The sequence below is a fragment of the Rhinopithecus roxellana genome, chromosome 13 (genome assembly GCF_007565055.1).
Source record: "Rhinopithecus roxellana isolate Shanxi Qingling chromosome 13, ASM756505v1, whole genome shotgun sequence".
NCBI classification, from domain to species: Eukaryota; Metazoa; Chordata; class Mammalia; order Primates; family Cercopithecidae; genus Rhinopithecus; species Rhinopithecus roxellana.
Window position 1 is genome coordinate 7,490,521 of NC_044561.1, and position 20,705 is coordinate 7,511,225.

At 51.0% G+C, this 20,705-nt stretch overlaps 1 protein-coding gene across 4 annotated transcripts in view; it reads left to right on the plus strand.

Moving 5' to 3' along the window:
* FBLN1 (fibulin 1) overlaps positions 1-20,705 on the plus strand; it is a 98,620-nt gene that overhangs the window by 48,653 nt on the left and 29,262 nt on the right. Inside the window, exons 14-15 of one of the 4 annotated variants that reach the window (XM_030914537.1) lie at positions 907-1,030; positions 15,532-16,355. In XM_030914537.1, coding sequence (XP_030770397.1) covers positions 907-1,030; positions 15,532-15,640 — 233 coding nt within the window. In that variant the 3' untranslated portion in view covers positions 15,641-16,355. Of the gene's footprint in view, positions 1-906; positions 1,031-8,715; positions 9,358-13,583; positions 14,035-15,531; positions 16,356-20,705 lie in introns of those variants that run through there. The other 3 variants (XM_030914536.1, XM_030914538.1, XM_030914535.1) reach the window with 3 other exon arrangements.

Genomic DNA, 20,705 nt, shown 5'->3' on the forward strand with positions numbered 1-20,705 from the left:
TGCATTTCTGACGGAGCAAATGACTTTTCTCCTGGCCAGGCTCCCTCACCGCAGCCTGGGGTCCCGCCCAGACTCCGCAGAAACACATTCCTGAGCCGGGCCTTGGAGGCCAGGGAGTGTTGTTTTTGCCACCGATGCCCAGGCATTTGGCACCTCTTAATGGTCGTCTCCCAGGGCTGGTGATAGCCCCTGAGCCCCACTGTTTGGCTGCTCACCCATCTCCAGGGGCCTCTCGGTGTGGTGCCCCAGGCCCCATCTCAGGAGTCCCAGTCCTGGTGGTTCCAGTCCACCCTGAACAGCCGCCAACCCCAACACACAGGGCAAGACGTATGATCCCTCGAAGCCTGTTTTTCTCATTGTTGTGTGGAGCTAGCAGCTCCTGCCCTTTTCTCCTAAGTGGTTGAGTCACACCTCGGGTAAGGGTGCTGTGCCTTGGGAGCCGCAGAGAGGCCCTGGGTGGTTAGTGCATGGACTCTGGCACCAGCCCGCCTGGGGTCAAAGCTCGGCTCTGACATTTATAAAATGTGTAACCTCAGGCAGGTCTCTAAAGCTCTGTGAGCTCCTCATAAAATGAGGATCATAACAGTATCTGCCTCACTGAGTTCTTGGGAGGATTCAGTGAGTTATCCTTCCTTGCGAGGCACTCCTAGGGCCCATCATGTAGTGTTTACTTTTACCATTGTCACACTCCCTCCATGGATTGCAAATGATAAGTTAACTGTAAGATAAGATAAATGTAAGAACTGGCACAGGACACTCCTCTGAAGATCAGCCAGTGGAGGGCACAGATGGCCTGATCGCCACCCCTAACCCTAGTTGATGGGAGGCCTGGGCTCCTCCATCTCCAGATGGGGATGGCTCCTGCAGCCTCTGCCTTCATTGTGCTGCTGTGGGGGTCTCTTGCAGACATTGATGAGTGTGTGACTGGCATCCACAACTGCTCCATCAATGAGACCTGCTTCAACATCCAGGGCGGCTTCCGCTGCCTGGCCTTCGAGTGCCCTGAGAACTACCGCCGCTCCGCAGCCACGTAAGTCATTTGGACCATGCCATCGTCTGCCTGTGTTGGCCTTCCTGGTGACCCAGCTCCCGGGTGGGTGGGTTATCAGGCTGTGACCTCAGTGTCCTCCCATGAGGGACGCAGGGCACTCACCTGATCCCTGGCCCTCAAGCCCCTAAATACTAGTGACACTGGTCTCAGAAAGTCAAAGGAGTAACTGCAAATGAATCTGGGGTCTATAGTCATGTGCTTTCAGGCCAAGGCTGTGCACAGAACCAGGCAGAAACAACAGCCCTCTGTTTTCGTAGAGTAGAGCCTTGGACAAGTTCTCTGGGCCTCGGTTTTCTCATCTGTAACATGCAGATGTCAGAACGTGTTCTGACTCAGATGTGTAGGTAACAGTGACTCCATGTCAGCCCAAAGCCAGGGAGCCGATGTGACTTGTTGGACATTGTTGTTAGGTGCCTCCCTGAAAGCCAGAATTCGTCCAGCCTGGTGACTGTGTGGGAACAGCATCAAAGATTCCAGATCCTAAATGGGGGGCTGCGTGCCCCTATGTCTTTGCAAGCTCACTCACTCCTAGGCCATCACGGCGTCCACTTGAGACCACGGTTCCCACTTCCTATCCCCCTTACCCCTAATTATATTCGTCAAGTCTCATTTAGTGCTACTGTCAGTTGCTTCAGGAAAAGCTCCACGCTGGGACGGATCTCAGGACTGTGGACTTGTGACCTCCCCCGACACTCTTAGTGTGCAGTGCAGGCAGCCAGCTGTTTCCCTGGCCTTGGCCTCTTGACCTTCAGCCTGCCTTGGGCTCTTGGCCAGCTGCCCCCCACCACCTGAGGGTCAGTGGTCGTGTTCACCGCCTGACCCGAGGGGCAGCTGCCCTGGCTCATGGCATAGCAAGGCTTCTGGGTCACCGAGCGGCCCCGTTGTCCCTGGCAGCACTCCATATTCTTCCTGGCATTGGGATGGCTCGTTGGCTGGCCCGGCCACTTCCCTGATCTGCTGTTTCCCAGCATGGGTTTCTGTCTGCTTGAAAACCCAACATCTTGTTTCCTTCCTGAGCTTGGGTTAGGAAAAAGCTGCCCCAAAACTGGGTTTGCAAGTCTGTAGCATCCTGAAGAGCTCATGGTTATGCAACAGCCTGGCAGGCAGTGACAGTGCTTCTCTGAGCCATTAAGAAAGTTCCATGGCCTCAGCTGGAGGCTGTGCAGCCGTCTGTCATTGTAAGTTCATTCTCTCCCCAGCCTTTGTCAGTGCCTGGGCTTGAGGATTCCAGGAGGCTGGCTGTGGCTGTGACCTCGATTTCTAACTTGCACACAGTCATGAAACCACCTTTTGAAGAGGAGGAGGCTGCCCTGCACAGGGGCCCTGGTGCCTCCTAAGCCCAAGGGTGGGCGGGTTGGCCATGTGTGCTAAGGTCATGGCTGAAATCGGCAGAACCCAGCTCCACCCCTCATGTTGGCTGTGGAAGCCTCTCCCACCCCTCAGTGCTGGAGAAAGTCATTTCTTCCTGGACCTACTGTGTGCAGGCACCTGGGTAGACAGTGAGCCCACAAAGGCCTTTGTCCCCGCACTGGCTCGGCCTTTGGAGCGTGTGCTAAGAGGGAGGAGGGGCCCCGACCTGGCTGGGCGTGAGGGTGGGCAGGGGGCCATGCCGGCATGAAGGTGGAAGGGGAATCGAATGAGGCAGAAGGGGCGGGAGTATGGACACGTGTGGTGAAATGGGGAGTTCAGCCTGAAACCTGGGCCCTGTGTGCTGTGCAGTAAAGGATTGACGTGCTAGGCACCTGGCTTGTTCCAGCCTTTGGACTCCGGGGGTTGATAGCAAGGAGGGGCCACTGCCTCTCAGCACTGCTAACCCCTCAGACTGGAGTTTTGTATTTTACAGCCCCTTTTCCTGCTCATCAAAAATCCAAACTTCTTAAAGCGTTTTTTCATCTAAACTTCAGAAAGCAATTTTTGAAATCTAAAAGAGCCATATTTAGGAGGGATCTGTGGCCAGCGCTTCTGTGGTTAACAACTCAGCAAGAGTGCCTCACTCGGGAGCCTTGACAGACAGGACTGCAGAGTCCGCTTCTGCGGCTTTCTCTCTCTCTCCAGTCACACGGCTTCCATCTGGGGAACATCCCGGCGGCCGAGGGCTGGTAACTGGAGCATGACCCAGGAAGCTGGGCCGCAAACCACAGGGCTCGGCCTTGTGGACAGGACCAAGCTGTTACAGTCCTCCCCATACAATTCCCTCCTGCCCGCAGGAGGAAGTGTGCAAAGCTGTCCCACAGCCTTTGATGGGGCCGGACACATCCTCTTTAGCCCCTCAGTGGGGCTGGCCCCTGATGACCTGTGGTCTAGAAAGCTGGAGCAAAGCCGGGTGGCCTTGGTTGCCGCTTCTTGGGAATGGGACGCGAGTGAACAGCTGTGGGCCTGAGGGTGTAACACGGGACGGTGGCGGAGATAGAGCCGTCGATGGCCCCCCTGCCTTGGCCAGTTCCTGGGGCTTGTCTCCCGGACGACGAGCATGTGAAAGTCACGAAAATTCCGGCAGGGATGTCCACAAGCACCTAGGGTGGCCAGAACTGCTGTGCCTCCCAGGAGAAGGAAGGGGCCTAGAGGGCCTTTTTTATCTGGTGTGTGGTGGCTTAGGATCGTCTCCACAGAGCTTGGGGTGTTAGGGTCAAATATGTTGAACTGGCAAGTTGGAGCACATTGTTCTCTAATGCGTGACATGGCCCAGGATGCGTGGCCTGCTGAGGGGACATGTCTGGAAACCAGGGCCTGCATAGCAGGCGGGGACGGGACGGGCTCGCCTGTGCCCAGCTCTGTAATAGATTCAGTGATGACAGCCCGTCCCTGACCTCGACACACTGGCTAAAAGGGATTTTTGGGCCGTTCCCAGTCTGACAGGCAGTTTGCCAGATAGTTATGTTTCTGGTGTTTTAATAAGGGTAGAGCGAAGTAGGATCATTGAAGCCAGGACTTACCAGGAAAATCAAGGACGTGTTTATTTTTGTGCATTAGTCATTTGCTAAGCACATAGCAGGTGCCCCAGGCCCTGTTCTTTGTCTAGAAGGAGCCAGCCCAGAAACTCCTGGTGTAGAGAAGGTTTTGGGGTGCTCTGAGGAATGACTGTGTGGGGTTGGAGGGGGAGCCTCCAGGGAGGAGTGACCAGCTTGCTGTGTGTGATGACGGCGTGAGCTGCACCAGAACATCACGCACACCTCCCATTGCTTTCCTCCAGCATGCTGGGTGAACGCTTCCCTCTGGCAAAACAAAACCCCACCCCTGATTAATACCTGCCCTGCTGAGAAGCAGGGAAGCCAAAATCCCACCAGGGCGACTCTAGCGCCACCTGCTGACCAGCCCCATCCAGGCTGGTCCCGAAGCTGCTGGTGTGTGTGCGCGTGCGTGTGTGTGTGTGTGCCTGTGCGTGTATGCTGTGTGTGTAAAAGCTTTGAAGTAAGACAGGCTGACTTTGAAAGCCAAACCCGCCCCTTACTACACACCATGGAGCCATGAGCAAGTTCTGCGTCCTCTCTGGGCATCTGTCTTCCCGCCAGTAGAGCAGGAGGACGATGGGAGACAGTGGCGGGAGCGAGTGCGGTTCACCTGCAACCGGAAGCACAGTTCGTGGGTCCCATGCTCCTTCCCCAGTTCACGCACGCTTCGGTCGCAGCTCCTCAGAGGCCCCCCTGGGGAAGAGCTCTCAGATCACCTGGAGCACTCCTGTTTGGCCTGGACCTGGGCATCTCTGGGGCAGGCTGCCACCAGCAACACCCGTGCCCACCTTCTTTCCTGCCTCTGCTTTGGGCCCCTCCCAGGCAGGATTCCCCCTTCAGTGCCCCTGACTCCCAGGCCAGTCCTTGCTAAGAGCTTGGAATGGTCATTAGCCAAGTAAATGCAAGGCCTCCTGTCAGTCCCGACAAACCTGGAAAGAGGAGGTAAAAGGAGACAGTGTCAATAAATGCCTCAAGCAAGTCCAAGTAACCCAGCACGAGACATGGAAGCTTAAAAAGCCAAAAGGGAGATGTGATGGAAAGCCAGGACGAGAGGATGCTCCTGACTGCAGAATCCAGACATAGCCCAGATGGCGGGACTTCCTGGACCACCTGGGCCAGGTCCTCTGGGGGCTCTGCACCTGGGCCCTGCTTCTTAAGGCAGTCACCTTCAGAGTGTGATGGGCCAGGAGTTCAGGACACAGGAGACAACCCCTGTCCCATCTTGTGACAAGAAATTAGAACTTGTTACTATCCTGTAGCAGGAAGGTAATACCTATCTTCATCCTGTCACAGGAAGTTAGAATCTGTAACAGGAAGTTGGAATCTGTGCTCATCCTATACAGGAAGTTAGAATCTGTAACAGGAAGTTGGAATCTGTGCTCATCCTATACAGGAAGTTAGGACCCATCCCCGTCTCCATCACAGGAGGCTGGGACCCGTCTCTGTCTCCACTGCAAGAAGTTCGGACCTGTATTATTTAGGGTTCTCTAGAGGGACAGAACTAATGGAGTATACATATATATATATATGTATTATATGTGTGTTAGTCATTTGCTAAGCACATAGCAGGTACCCCAGGCCCTGTTCTTTGTCCAGAAGGAACCAGCCCAGAAACTCCTAGTGTGTGTATATATACATATATAGTGTATATATACACATATATAGTGTGTATATATATACATATATATGTATATTCCATTGTATATACAAAGGGGAGTTTATTAAGTACTAACGCACATGATCACAAAGTCCCACAATAGGCCATCTCCAGGCGAGGAGCAAGGAGAGCAGTCTGAGTCCCAAAAATGAAGAAAAATGAGTCCAATGTTTGAGGGCAGGAAGCATCCAGCATGGGAGAAAGATGTAGGCTGGGAGGCTAGGCCAGTCTCTCTTTTCACGTTTTTCTGCCTGCTTATGCTGTAGTCGTGCTGGTAGCTGATTAGTTGGTGCCCACCCAGATTAAGGATGGATCTGCCTTTCCCAGCCCACTGACTCAAGTGTGAATCTTTTTTGGCAACACCCTCACAGAAACACCTAGGATCAATACTTTGTATCCTTCAATCCAATCAAGTTGACACTCAGTATTAACCATCACAAGTCCACCCCTTGTCAACTTGAATCCATGCACATCTCCTGAGATCATATATAATCTTCAAATAAAGACAATAATAAGGTCATAATTATGCCTAACATAACACAACTATTCTTCGTACAACCAGAAACTCACCAATCCCCAACCGAAATACTATTATATAAAGTTAATGATATTTAAATACTGATGTGAATTCAGTAAATCTTATGTCACTTGATCAAGGAGAAAGGAAATAAAATGAAGACATTTTTGTTAGTACAAGTGTGTACATGCACAAACATTTTTGTTTGTTTGTTTGTTGAGACAGAGTCTCCCTCTGTTGCTAAGTGTGGTGGTGTGATTTTGTCTCACTACAACCTCCGCCTCCCAAGTTCAAGTGATTCTCCTGCCTCAGCCTCCTGAGTAGCTGAGATTACAGGTGTGTGCCACCACACCCAGCTAATTTTTCTATTTTAAGTAGAGACGAGGTTTCACCATGTTGGTCAGGCTGGTCTCGAGCTCCTGACCTGAAGTGATCCGCCCACCTCGGCCTCCCAAAGTGTTGGGATCACAGGCATGAGCCACAGCGCCTCGCCATGCTTTTAACAAAAGAAGGAGGAAATACTCATGACAAATACAGCCCTCGTTTCTGCAACTGGTCACATGGGTCTTAGCTGGTATTGATGACTACCTTCTTCTACTACCCATTCTGTATTCCCTTTGCCTTCAGCAAGCACTTTGGTATATCGTGGTTTTTCCCCGGTGGAGTGACCCAGACCTTCATTCCTAAAGGGTCTGGGTCATTTGTAGTCCTGCCTGGATTGGGCTATTGTAGTTTCCCATTGACCTTAATCACAGGGCATGGTAATACTGAGAGATGCCCTAACGGATCTCCTGTGTTCCTTGCGTACTCTAACTTATCTTCATTATGGAGTAGTAGACTGATTTCATCTTGATAGTCTGAGTCAGTCACCCCAGCCAACACTGTAACTCCCTTCTTAACCTGTTGACTTAAAGGTAGGAGGAGCCCAAAGTGTCCAGGTGGCAATCTTAATTTCCAGTTTAATGGAATCATTGTTGTGTCTCCTGGTGGCAGCTAAGACCTCTGAAACTAAGACCTCTAGGCCAGCAGAACATAATGTTGCAGGAATAGGAAGAAAAAATTTTGCTCATGGATCACTAGGGGTGATGGTGAGTGGTGCCACTTCCATTTCCACCCTTGGATTCCTGGACCCGTGAATCCTGGCTATGGAAGAAACAGTGCCATATATTTGATGCTGATTCAGAGCATACATGGCCTTCTGGAGAACTTTGCCCCAGCCCTGCAAAGTACTGTCACCTAGTTGGCATTGTAATTGTGACTTCAAAAGGCCATTCCACCATTCTATCAATCTGCTGTTTCAAGACTAACGGGCAACATGGTAAAACCAGTGAATTCTATGAGCATGAGTCCACTGCTGTACCTCTTTAGCCGTAAAGTGAGTGCTTGCATTCTGTGAACCCACGGATGGTAGTCTTGGCAGAAGCATTGTGTGCAGGATAGGCAAACCCCTATCCAGAGTAAGTATGTATTCCAGTGAGGACAAACCTCTGCCCTTTCCATGATGGAAGAGGTCCAATAAAATCAACCTGCCACCAGGTAGCTGGCTGATCACCTTGAGGAATGGTGCCATATCGAGGGCTCAGTGTTGGTCTCTGCTGCTGGCAGATTGGGCACTCAGCAGTGGCCATATCCAGGTCAGCCTTGGTGAGTGGAAGTCCATGTTGCTGAGCCCATGCATAACCTCCATCCCTGCCACCATGGCCACTTCGTTCATGGGCCCATTGGGCAATGACAGGGGTGGCTGGGGAAAGAGGCTGAGTGGTGTCCACAGAACAAATCATCCTGTCCACTTGCTTATTAAAATCCTCCTCTTCACTGGGCGCGGTGGCTCAAGCCTGTAATCCCAGCACTTTGGGAGGCCGAGACGGGCGGATCACGAGGTCAGGAGTTCGAGACCATCCTGGCTAACACGGTGAAACCCCGTCTCTACTAAAAAATACAAAAAAACTAGCCAGGCGAGATGGTGGGCACCTGTAGTCCCAGCTACTCCGGAGGCTGAGGCAGGAGAATGGCGTAAACCTGGGAGGCGGAGCTTGCAGTGAGCTGGGATCCGGCCACTGGACTCCAGCCTGGGCGACAGAGCGAGACTCCGTCTCAAAAAAAAAAAAAAAAGAACAAAATCCTCCTCTGCTGAGCACTTTTAAGTGATATGGTGAGCACTCTCATGTGATACAAATATCTTCACAGTTTTTGACTCAAAAGAGGTCTATCCACATACCTCTTCCCCAAATTTCGTTGTCACCAATTTTCCAATTATGCGTCTTCCAAGTCTCTGACCATCCAGCCAAACCATTGGCCACAGCCCATGAATCAGTATATCGGTATATAATCGCACATCTGATCATTTCTCCTTTCATGCAAAGTGCACAACCAGGTGCATTGCTTGAAGTTCTGCCCACTGGAAAGATTTCCCTTTGCCACTGTCCTTCAGGGATGCCCTAGAAAGGGGCTGTAGTGCTGCAGCTGTTCACTTTTGGGTGGTGCAAGCATATCGTTCAGAACCATCTGTGAACCAGGCCCTAGTCTTCCCTCCCTCTGTCAGCTGATTATTGGGAACTCTGCATGAGGCTATCAGTGCAGGATGGGGGACAGAAGGCAAGCTGGCAGGAGTGGAGACCATGGGCATTTGAGCCACTTCCTCATGTAACTTAACTTGTGCCTTCAAGACCTGCTCAAGCCCGATCACAGAGGTACCACTTCCATTTGATGATGGAATGCTGCTGTGCATGACCAACTTTATGGCTAGATGGATAGAAAGCACCCAGTTCATGATAGGCAGTTCAGGTCACATGGTGACTTGATGACCCAGAGTCAAACATTCAGTTTCCACCAAGGCCCAGTAACAGGCCAAGAGCTGTCTCTCAAAAGGAGAGTAGTTATCTGCAGAAGATGGCAGGGCCTTGCTCTGAAAGCCCAGAGACCTCCACTGTGATTCACCTATGAGGGCCTGCCAAAGGCTGCAGACAGCATCCTTATCTGCCACTGACACCTCAAGCAACATTGGATCTGCTGGATCATATGGCCCAAGTGGCAGAGCAGCTTTCACAGCAGCCTGGTCCTGTTGCAGAGCTTTCTCCTGTTCTGGACCCCACTCAAAACTGGCAGCCTTTCAGGTCACTTGATAAATGGACTGGAGTAATACTCAAATGAGGAATGTGTTACTTCCAAAATCGAAATAGGCTCACTAGGTGTTGTGTCCCTTTCTTGGTTGTAGTGGGGGCCAAATGCAGCAACTTATCCTTCACCGTAGAAGGAATATCTCAACAGGCCCCAAACCACTGGACCCCTAGAAATTTTACTGAGGTAGAAGGTCCCTGAATTTTATTATCGGATTTATTTTTCATCTGGCATGCCAATGTCTCACTAATAAGTCCAGTGTGTTTGCTACTTCTCACTCACTGGAACCAATCAGCATAATGCCACCAATTTTAATGGACCGGCGTGATATCTTGCAGAAGCGAAATGCGATCAAGATCTCTCTGAATAAGATTATGACATGAATAAGATTATGACACAAGCCAGAGAGTTGATACACCCCTGAAGTATGACAGTGAAGGTATATTGCTGGTCTTGCCAGCTGAAGACAAATTGCTTCTGGTGGGCCTTGGAACAGGAATGGAGAAAAACGCATTTGCCAAGTCAGTGGCTGCATACCAGGTACCAAGAGATGTGGTAATTTGCTCAAGCAAGGAAACCACATCTGCTATAGCAGCCGCAATTGGAGTCACCACTTGGTTAAGCTTAACGATAATCCACTGCCATTCACCAAGATCCATCTGTCTTCTGCACAGACCAAATGGGAGAGTTGAATGGGGATGTGGTGGGAATCACAGCACCCCTGAGTCTTTCAGTTTTTTCATGGTGACACTAATCTCCTCAATCCCTCCAGGGATGCGATATTGTTTTTGATTTACTGTTTTTCTAGGTAGAGGTAGCTCTCATGACTTCCATTAGGCCTTTCCAACCATAAAAGCCCACACCCTACCAGTCAGGGAGCCAGTGTGGGGGTTCTGCCAGCTGCTAAGTATGTCTGTGCCAATTTTGCATTCTGGCACTGGGGAAATGACCACAGGATGGGTCCGGGGACCCACGGAACCCACTGTAAGTCAGACCTGAGCTAAAACTCCATTAATTACCTGACCTCCTTAAGCCCCTATTTAACTGGAGGGGCCACGATGACATTTTGAGTCCTCTGGAATCAACGTCAGCTCGGAGACTGTCCAGTATTCCCCTAAATGTCTGATCATTTCCCTTTCCCCAGTGCACGGTTACTCTGGTAAAAGGCCGGAGGTCTCTTTGGGGAAAGATGAGAGAAAGATTCACTGCATAAATTGTCGATAATGTAGTGGGGTCCTTCCTCAAGGGGACCCGGCCTCCGCTTCATTTAAGGGGTTCTGGGTCTGTAAACTGGTTCAAGTCTGGAAATTGATTGAGGGGCCATGCGTCTCTGTTTTTATAATTCAAATTAGTCTTTTGTCCATGTGACCTAGAAGTTTTCTGCTTATACAAATCAAGTAGGAATGCAGTAGACTTCTTATCAATTTCACTTCTAGGAACACTGTGATTAATTAGCCAATGCCAGAGCTCTACATGAGTCAGACTATTCCAATTGCCGCTTTGCCTCTGCTGTCCATTACAGTAGCTACATCCACCTTGCCTTTGACGGTTGAGTGCTACCACCTGGCCACTGCCACCTCAGGATGCAATTATTTCCATTGTATTTAAATTTTATAGTTGAATGACTGCGGTTCCCACTGTTAGATCTGACATACTAAGAAGAGCAATTACAGGGCTCTTCAAAGATGCAGGTGCTGCCTTCACAAACAAATCTGTTTTGAAAGGCATTGGTCAAGGGTATATCTTCTGGACCCTCCCAGCTTGGATGAATAGGTCTAAAGTGACTAATCCACTCCACCATCCCAATCTTCCTAAGTCTTTGGATCCCTTCCTCTACATTAAACCGAGGAAGACAGGGCATTTCCAGCTCGCTCACAGGGGACCATCTCTTCATCCATATCTCAACTAAACAAGCAAATAAACTGTTAGAACCTTTTTTAACTCCCTGAGTTGCAACATTAAATGCAGAGTCCCTGCTTAGTGGGCCTAAGTCAGTAAATTCAGCCTGATCCAATGCTATGTTCCTTCCACCATTCTCCAACACCCTTACTATCCATTCTCGTGCCTGTTCTCCAGATTTTTGTTTCTATAAATTAGAAAACTCAAGCAGTTCTTTTTGAGTGTAGCTCACTGGCTCATGGGTCACACTGTCAACCTCATCTCTAGGGGCCCGCCAGGACTTTAGTCTAGCTATAGGTCTAGAGGCAAACAGGGGTGTTAGGGGTGGCTCCTGAGGAGAATCAACATTATCTTCCCTGGCAGCTGCCTCACAGGAGGCCATCACTGTTGCCTCAGGCAGCGGGGTTTATCTCCTCAGACAAAGGTGGAAAGGCTGACGGGTAGGGGAGGGGATGTTGCCACTACTGGGGATGGGGAAGCTGTTAAGCTGCTTCTTCTGGCAAAAAATGTTCATCAGAGTCTACAAACTCAGTGTCCCTAGCTTCATCAGGCTCCTCCCACACATCCCCATTCCAAGTTGCAGGGTTCCATTCTCTTCCCATCAGTGCCCTCACTAACAGTAGACACCTGGCGAGGCTGTGCCTGCATCTTTCATTGCAGATCAGCCACTCGCATGATAAGAGCTGGTGTCTGTTTTTCCACAATTTCAGCTCTTCCTCTACGGGAGCTAAGACTCTCACTCAGGGCAGTCGTAGCAGATTTGAAGCTCAGTATCTGCTTCTGAAGCCAGGAGACAGAATCCCTGAGTTCATCATATTCTTTCATCACTTTGTCCACTGAACTTAGGAGCAAACAACCAGCTTCATTATGTTCCTTGGTTCTCCGCATATGATCAAAGGTATTATGTATAGAGTCACTAAACTTGCCTCTCACGAGCGATGAATCAGAAGTTTCACATGCATTTATTTTGCATAACTTTCTAAACAGTTCACGCCAAGGACTATCAGTGTTCTCCATACTATTGTAAGTCGAGTCCTTAGCATTTTTGGGTCTAATCATTAACCAGCCAACTCCAGAAACCCCAAAACCAATGAAAGAACTCCATCTTTAATATTCTGTTCCTCTAGAACCATTCCTGGTACCCAAATCTGTAGTAGTTAGGGTTCTCTAGAGGGACGGAACTAATGGAATATGTATATATAAAGGGCAGTTTATTAAGCATTAACTCACACGATCACAAGGTCCCACAATCGGCCATCTGAAGGCTGAGGAGCAGGGAGAGCCTGTCCGAGTCCCAAAGCTGAAGAACTTGGAGTCCAATGTTCGAGGGCGGGAAGCATCCAGCACGGGAGAAAGATGTAGGCTGGGAGGCTAGGCCAGTCTCTCTTTTCACATTTTTCTACCTGCTTATGCTGTAGCTGTGCTGGTAGCTGATTAGTTGATGCCCACCCAGATTGAGGGTGGGTCTGCCTTTCCCAGCCCACTGATTCAAATGTGACTGTCTTTTGGCAACACCTTCACAGACACACCCAGGATCAATACTTTGTATCCTTCAATCCAATCAAGTTGACACTCTGTATTAACCATCACAGGACCCGTCCCAGTCTCCACTGCAGGAAATTAGGACCCACCCCTGTCTCCACCTACAAAGTTAGGACCTGTCTCTGTTTCTATTACAGGAAGTTGGGATCTGTCCCCATTTCCAATCCAAGCCTTGAACTGGCCCTGTGGACCCAGATGGGGTACTGGCCTGGAATACAAGGGCTTAGTGACAGGAAATACTGAGCATAGATAGGGCTCCCTCCCTCACTCTGTGACCTTCGGAAGTGGGAAGGCCACATTCTTTCTGAGCCTCAGTGTCCTCATGTGAAAAATATCACCGAAGCCACCGTCATGGTGTGGTGGCAGTGATCACACTAGAGAGTGTGTGGTGAGGAAGAGCTGAGCACTTGGTGAACGGCAGCAGCTCTGTTTGCTAGTGGCAGAGATAGTCATTTCACGGGTCACCTCCGAGACCCACCCAAGATCCCTGTGTAGCCCTGGCCACTGCCTGGGCGAGGGCCTGGGAAGGGCAAGGGTGTGCCTGTGGAGTGCCCGTGGGGTGGGGCTCTGCCAGTGAGGAGGGGACGCACCTCACTTCGGGCACAGCCCTTGGTCTCCCAGCCACCCAGTGCCCCAGACGGTGTTGGAAGAGGCTAGTGCCTGAATCAGCAGCCTGGAGGTCCACGGCGCCTCCCGCAGGTGAGTGAGGGGCGCCCTTCGTGTTGGCTGAATCAGCCAGAGGGGCGGCGGGAGGCCCCGCCTGCCAGCCCCGCATCCCTGCGCTCTGCCGTTTCTCCGCTTGCTGGACCGGCCCTAACCCTCTTCTTGTCTCTCTGCCCACTTTTCTTGCAGCCGCTGTGAGCGCTTGCCTTGCCATGAGAATCGGGAGTGCTCCAAGCTGCCTCTGAGAATAACCTACTACCACCTCTCTTTCCCCACCAACATCCAAGCGCCCGCGGTGGTTTTTCGCATGGGCCCCTCCAGTGCTGTCCCCGGGGACAGCATGCAGCTGGCCATCACCGGCGGCAATGAGGAGGGCTTTTTCACCACCCGGAAGGTGAGCCCCCACAGCGGGGTGGTGGCCCTCACCAAGCCTGTCCCCGAGCCCAGGGACTTGCTCCTGACCGTCAAGATGGATCTCTATCGCCACGGCACCGTCAGCTCCTTTGTGGCCAAGCTTTTCATCTTTGTGTCTGCAGAGCTCTGAGCACTCGCTTCGCGTCGCGGGGTCTCCCTCCTGTTGCTTTCCTAACCCCGCCCTCCCGGGCGTTAATAAAGTCTTAGCAAGCGTCCCACACCGTGAGCCTCGCGTGCCTTGGTTTTATTTGGCATGGTTGGGAGTCTGTGCCGCTTGTTACCTGGGGGTGAGCTGGGCACTGGCCGCCGCCTGGTACCCCCGAGGGCTGACTGAGGAGTGCTCCCCATGAGTGGGTCCCTGTTCACAGAGCCCACTGTACCGACAGGGAGGCCGGGCCGGGCACATCATTTCACATGTGTTAACTCATCTTCATTTGTGTTGAACCCAAAGAATAAAGGTGGTGGTGGAGAAGGGCCCTCAGATTTGCTGAGCACAGTCCCCTCTCATTTTACAGATGTGGAAACTGAGGCCCAGAGAGAAGGGGAAGGGTTGGCCAAGGTTGCTTGACCTGCTGTGGCCACGCCAGGTTGAGGAAGCGGGTCTGCTGGCCCCTGCCTGGTTCTCTGCTGTATCCCAGGAGGTGAGCGTTTCACTGAGATGAGAAAGCTCTCTCCTGAGATTCAAGCCTCCTGTTCTGTTTGTCTTGATCAGAAGCCCAAATCTGCAGTGCAGAAACATGGAATGCGGTTGTGGCTTCTAGGATGCAGCTCTTGCCTCAGTGAAGTTGTTTGTGCCCACTGAGAATGCTGGCCCTTTGCCAGGGGGAGGCAAAGGCCCACACAATACATGTGGTGCTCACAGGACCCTCCATAGGCCCTTACACCAGTGCTGCCAGGCAAGTGGCCATCCTCATGGGAGACTCAGGGAGGGCAAGTGATTTGCCCAAGATTACACAGCTGGTATCCAAGCCCTGGTTTACTGACTCCGTAGATCTGGCTGTTGCGTTCTGCCATAATAGCTCCACTGAGGGCCTTAACCCCCTTCCTCCCTCCGTCTCCTCCATCATGGTCCAGCCAAGCCAGTCACCTCTCCGCCTCCGCTGCTCTCAGCGTCCATTCACCTCCCCTACAGCTCATTCTTGGCTTTGTAGCTGGAATGATCTTTTAGCCTCTGCCTAAAACCGTTCCTGGCTTCCTTACTATTTGGGTTAAGGCCTCCAGATCCTTAAGATGTCTGAAGGCCATGCCTAATTTAGTCCTTGCATGCAATCTCCAGCCTGGTCTTAATTTGTTCTGTCCTTGCCCACTTACCTTGAACCATGCTGCAAGCACTGCTGCCTCGGGCTCCTGGCCTGTGCTTTGCACCCTTGGCCTGAATGTTGCTTAAGCTCATGTGCCTTCCTCAGAGAGGCCTTCGCTGCCACCCCTGGCTTCTGTTTTCTCTGTCCGTCGTTCTCATGACCCTTTTCCTTCGTGGTGCTTGTGACAGGCTGCGGTTCCTGTTGACTTGCGTTTCACGTTTGTCTTCCCCACCTTCCAGAAGGCTCTGTGAAGGCAGGGACCAAGTCTGTCTCATTCAGTACAGTGTTCCCAGCTCCTTGCAAAACATCTCACGTGCAGAAGGTGCTCTGTCAATGTCTGTTCAGGGAACAGATGACTCTGCCAGCCCTGGCTTATGTCACTAGCATTTCGGTGGCTGTGACACTGCTGACACTGTCTCCAGGCAGAAATCCAAGCGGGGAAGGCAGAACACCCCAGCAGGGTCAAGTAAAGAGGACCGCAGGGTTCTTCCATGGAAGCAGGGATTGGGGGATGCCCACCTTGATGCCTAGTGAGGAAGATGGACCTGGACAGACAGATAGCCCCACACCTCACGCTGAGGCAGCTGTGATTGTGCCATGGGAGCACGAGCCCTTTTCCCCGTGGCCCTCGCCACTTTGTCTCCTGGCCCTCTCTCTGATCATGCCTGGTCTGCATCAGCCTCGAGTCTCCCATATTCTAGTACATTCTCCAAGATGCAGTCCAAGAGCCTCTCCGAAAGACCAGTCTGGTTACGATGGTCTGATCTTCCTTAGAACCTTCCATGGTTGTCTTTTCCTAGCAGATGAAGCATAGCCTCCTTGCAATGGCATTGGAGGCCTGGCCTGATCTGGCCTCTGCCCACCCTTTGAACTGCATCTGCCCCACTCCAGCTCATCCATGTGCTTGTGCCCTGGCCCCACGGAGGGGCTTGCACTTCCCTGAATCTGCCTGCTTGTGGCTTTAGCATGTGCCATGCTGTCCCCCTGCAGACTGCCATTCTCCTTGCAGACTTGGCTCAGAAGTGACCTCCTCAATGCAGTTAGCCTGAGCTCCCCTGGCCCCGGGCTCCTCCATCAGAGCATTTACCCCATTGTGTTGTGGCTGTTTCTTAGTCCCCTCTAGACGGGCTCTTTGAAGGCGGGGATTGTGTCTGGTTAATTTCTGTATTCTCTGCAACTTTGCAGTGTTTGGCCTGAAGAAGGAGCTCAGTACACATCTGAATAAACATGTGGGTGGATGGATGGATGGGCAGACCGATGGATGGATGGATGGATGGATGGATGGATGGATGGATGGATGGATGGATGGGTAGCATTTTTAAGGCTTAGTTCAAATATCTTCTTCTCGGCCGGGTGCGGTGGCTCACGCCTGTAATCCCAGCACTTTGGGAGGCCGAGGCGGGCAGATCACCTGAGGGTCAGGAGTTTGAGACCAGCCTGGCCAACATGGAGAAACCCTGTCTCTACTAAAAATACAAAAATTAGCTGGGTATGGTGGCGAGTGCCTGTAATCCCAGCTACTCGGGAGGCTGAGGCAGGAGAGTCGCTTGAGCCCAGGAGGCAGAGATTGCAGTGAGCTGAGACTGGACTATTGCACACCAGCCTGGGCAACAAGAGTGAGACTCTGTCTCAAAAAAATAAATTAATTAATAAAAATGGTCTCCTCTGTTTAGCCAGCAAGCCACAGCAGGGGTTCTTGTCCTATTCAGTCATCCATTTGTCATGGGTTGGATCACTCAGGCCAGAAGGAACACCTTTGCCTTCATGTGCATGGGAATGTGAAGAGGTGAGGGAAACCTCTCAGGAGCTTTGGAGGCCACCCAGTGACCTTCCACAGCTTCCTGTGGCTCCTCCCTTCCGGAAGCTCTGCAACATTCCCACCGAGGGACTCTCCTGTGTGTGGAGCTCCCTGCCTCCTGAGGGGCCCCGTTGCATTTTGGGACCCCACCGAGGTTTGTGTGTGTGCCTGAGCGCACCGTGGGAGTGACAGCTGAATGACCTGAGTGCTCACCCCTGTCCCGCAGCTCCTTGGGGCTCCTTAGCCATGTTCCCAGCTCATGCTGCTGAGAGAGGACACCGTGCAGGAAAAGCAAAATAAGAGCAGGAGGTTGAATTTCCTTCTTGCCATTTGCCAGTTCTGTGACCCTGGATACGTCGTCAGCCTTTCAGAGCCTCAAGGCCCACCTCATGGTTGATTTTGAAGATGGCCTGAAATAATCCAGCAGGCAGCGCCTGATACAGAGTAGGCGCTCCGTCAGTGTGAATGTGGGTTTCTTCATTCATTGGAAGGTAACTGGGTGTTCGTGTGGCTCTTCATTGAAACGAGGATGAAGATTCAGAGAGTTTGGATGGATCCAAGGTCATATGTGGAACTGACATCACTTTTGATTCCTAGACCTGTGCGTTCCTGGCTGTGTCACTAGTAAATCAAGCTCCTGAGGAGCAAAGACAGTAATAAGGGTGATTTTTATTGTAATGATAATAATAACAACTCCAACAGCTATAGTGCTGACCACGAGACAGGTGCTGTTCCAAGCACGTAATTCGTTTACTCCTCACAGCAGCCTAGGGAGGCAAGCACTCTTAATATCCCCATTCCACGGGGAGGACAGGGAGGCACAGAAAGGTGAAGGAACTTGCCCAGAGTTCCACAGCTGGTATCCAGTGGGGCTGGGATTCGAACGCAGGCAGCCTGGGCTGGGGTCTGTGCTCTGAACGCATGTCCCGCACTGTAGCAAATGCTTGGAAGAGGCAGCAGCATCCCTGGAGTGAATGAGACTGTTGCTCCAGCCCCATCTCACGGAGCCCGCTCTGCCATTCCCAAACCCAGAACAGGATATCTTACTAGCTAGAGGAGGCAGTGTGGTAAGGAGGAAAGGGCTGTGAGGCTGGAATGAAATAAGATATGCAAAATGGGCCAGGTATGGTGGCTCATGCCTGTAATCCCAGCACTTTGGGAGGCCAAGGCAGGCAGATCACTGAAGGTCGGGAGTTCGAGACCAGCCTGGTCAACATGATGAAACCCTGTCTTTACTAAAAATACAAAAATTAGCCAGGCATGGTGGCACACACCTGTAATCTCAGCTACTCAGGAAGCTGAGGCAGAAGAACTGCTTGAACCTGGGACACAGAGATTCCAGTAAGCCAAGATTGTGCCACCACACTCCAGCCTAGGCGATGGAGTGAGACTTTGTCTCAAAAAAAAAAAAAAAAAAAAAAAAGATATGCAAAACGTGTAGCATAGAGACTCTGGAAAGATATAGATGCATTATTTCTGAAGTTCTCTGGATTCCAACCAAAAAACACCCAGACAACTAGATAGGAAAATAAAACTCCATGGAAAACATTTACAACTAAACAAGGTCTGCCATTCAGGCCCACCTGCATGACTTTGGCATCTGTGCAGGAAAAAACAGTGGCAGAACCCCAAACTAATCAACAGGTGTCCTCAGAAAGTGCACTAGGCACTTTGAGGGAACAGCAGCTGAAACTGGGAGGCGTTTTGCTCACTCCAGGGGCCAGAATGTGCACAGAGCCAGTGGGAGGGAGGGAGGGGCTGGCGCAGGCTCACTCTTGGAAGCTTTTGAATGTTTGCCACCACAGGTCCCCCTAAGGTTGAGGGAGAGACTGCTGGAAATGGAACAGAAATTGTGTAGGAAAGAGACCATTGTGGGAAGAGAAGGTCCAGGTAAATGTGGAAGAATGTCAGGAGGTGAGCTCTGCAAAGTCAGGAAGATAACTGTGAATGCAACTCTCTCCCAAATTCCAGGAAAACTAATTTCCTCTAAAGAGGATCAACCCAAAAGCATCAAGTTCAAATTCCATGGATGAGTTTCTATAAATACAAAGTACTATAGACTGGGTGGCTTAAAATAATAGAAATGTATCGTTTCGTGGTTCTGGAGGCCAGAAGTCCAAAATCAAGATATCAGCAGGGCTGCACTTCCTCTGAAACCACCAGGGGAATGCCTCTTCTGGTGAGGAGTGCTCCTTCTGTAGGGGAGTGCTCCTTCTATAGGGGAGTGCTCCTTCTGTAGGGGAGTGCCTCTTCTGGTGAGGAGTGCTCCTTCTGTAGGGGAGTGCCTCTTCTGTAGGGGAGTGCTCCTTCTGTAGGGGAGTGCCTCTTCTGTAGGGGAGCGCTCCTTCTGTAGGGGAGTGCCTCTTCTGTAGGGGAGTGCTCCTTCTGTAGGGGAATGCCTCTTCTGGTGAGGAGTGCTCCTTCTGTAGGGGAGTGCCTCTTCTGTAGGGGAGTGCTCCTTCTGTAGGGGAATGCGTCTTCTGTAGCGGAATGCCTCTTCTGTAGGAGAGTGCTCCTCTAGGAGCATGACTTGTCCCAGCTCCTGGAGGTTTTTTGGTCATCATTGGTGTTCCTTGGCTTGCAGCTACATCGCTGCAATCTCTGCCTTTATCATCACATGATCTTGTGTGTCTTTGTCATCACATAGCCCCTCTTCTTATAAAGATATCGGTCATCTTGGATCAGGGGCCCACCCTACTCCAGTGTGACCTCATCTAAACTAATTATATCTTCAATGACCGTAGTTCCCAATAAGGTCACATTCTGAGGCACTGGGGATGGAACTTTGCCATCTTTCTTGGAAGGACATAATGCAAACCATGACACCTGTACAAAGTGTTAGGGGCTGAATTGTGTCCCCCCCAAATTCATATGTTGAATTCCTAATCCCTAATACCTCTAAAGTCCCTATCTCCAAATGTGGTCACGTTCAACAAGGTAATTAAGGTAAAAGTGAGATCATATGAATTGGCCCTAATCCAGTACAACAGGAGTTCTTATAAGAAGAGATTAGGGGCCGGATGTGGTCACTCACACCTGTAATCTCAGCACTTTGGGAGGCCGAGCTGGGTGGATCACAAGGTCGAGAGTTCAAGAGCAGCCTGGCCCACATGGTGAAACCGCCTCTCTACTAAGAATACAAAAATTGGCCGGGCGCGGTGGCTCAAGCCTGTAATCCCAGCACTTTGGGAGGCCGAGACGGGTGGATCACGAGGTCAGGAGATCGAGACCATCCTGGCTAACATGGTGAAACCCCGTCTCTACTAAAAAATACAAAAAACTAGCCGGGCGAGGTGGCGGGCGCCTGTAGTCCCAGCTACTCGGGAGGCTGAGGCAGGAGAATGGCATAAACGCGGGACGCGGAGCTTGCAGTGAGCTGAGATCTGGCCACTGCATTCCAGCCCGGGCAACAGAGCGAGACTCCGTCTCAAAAAAAAAAAAAAAAAAAAAAAAAAAAAAAAAAAAAAAAAGAATACAAAAATTAGCCAAGCGTGGTGGCAGGTGCCTGTAATCCCAGCTACTCGGGAGGCTGAGGCAGGAGAATCACTTGAACCTGGGAGGCGGAGGTTGCAGTGAGCCAAGATTATGCCACTGTCCTCTGGCCTGGGTGACAGAGAAAGACTGTCTCAAAAAAAAAAAAAAGAAAGAAAGATAAAAAGAAAAATCGAGTCAGAATTAGAAGAAAACTGAGAAATAAAGTAATAGACCAAAGGAACAAAAAGTTAAACATTTTAGGTGTAAATACTAAACTAGACGGAACACAAAAGTGAATAAACGGATAAATAGAAGTTGAAAAGA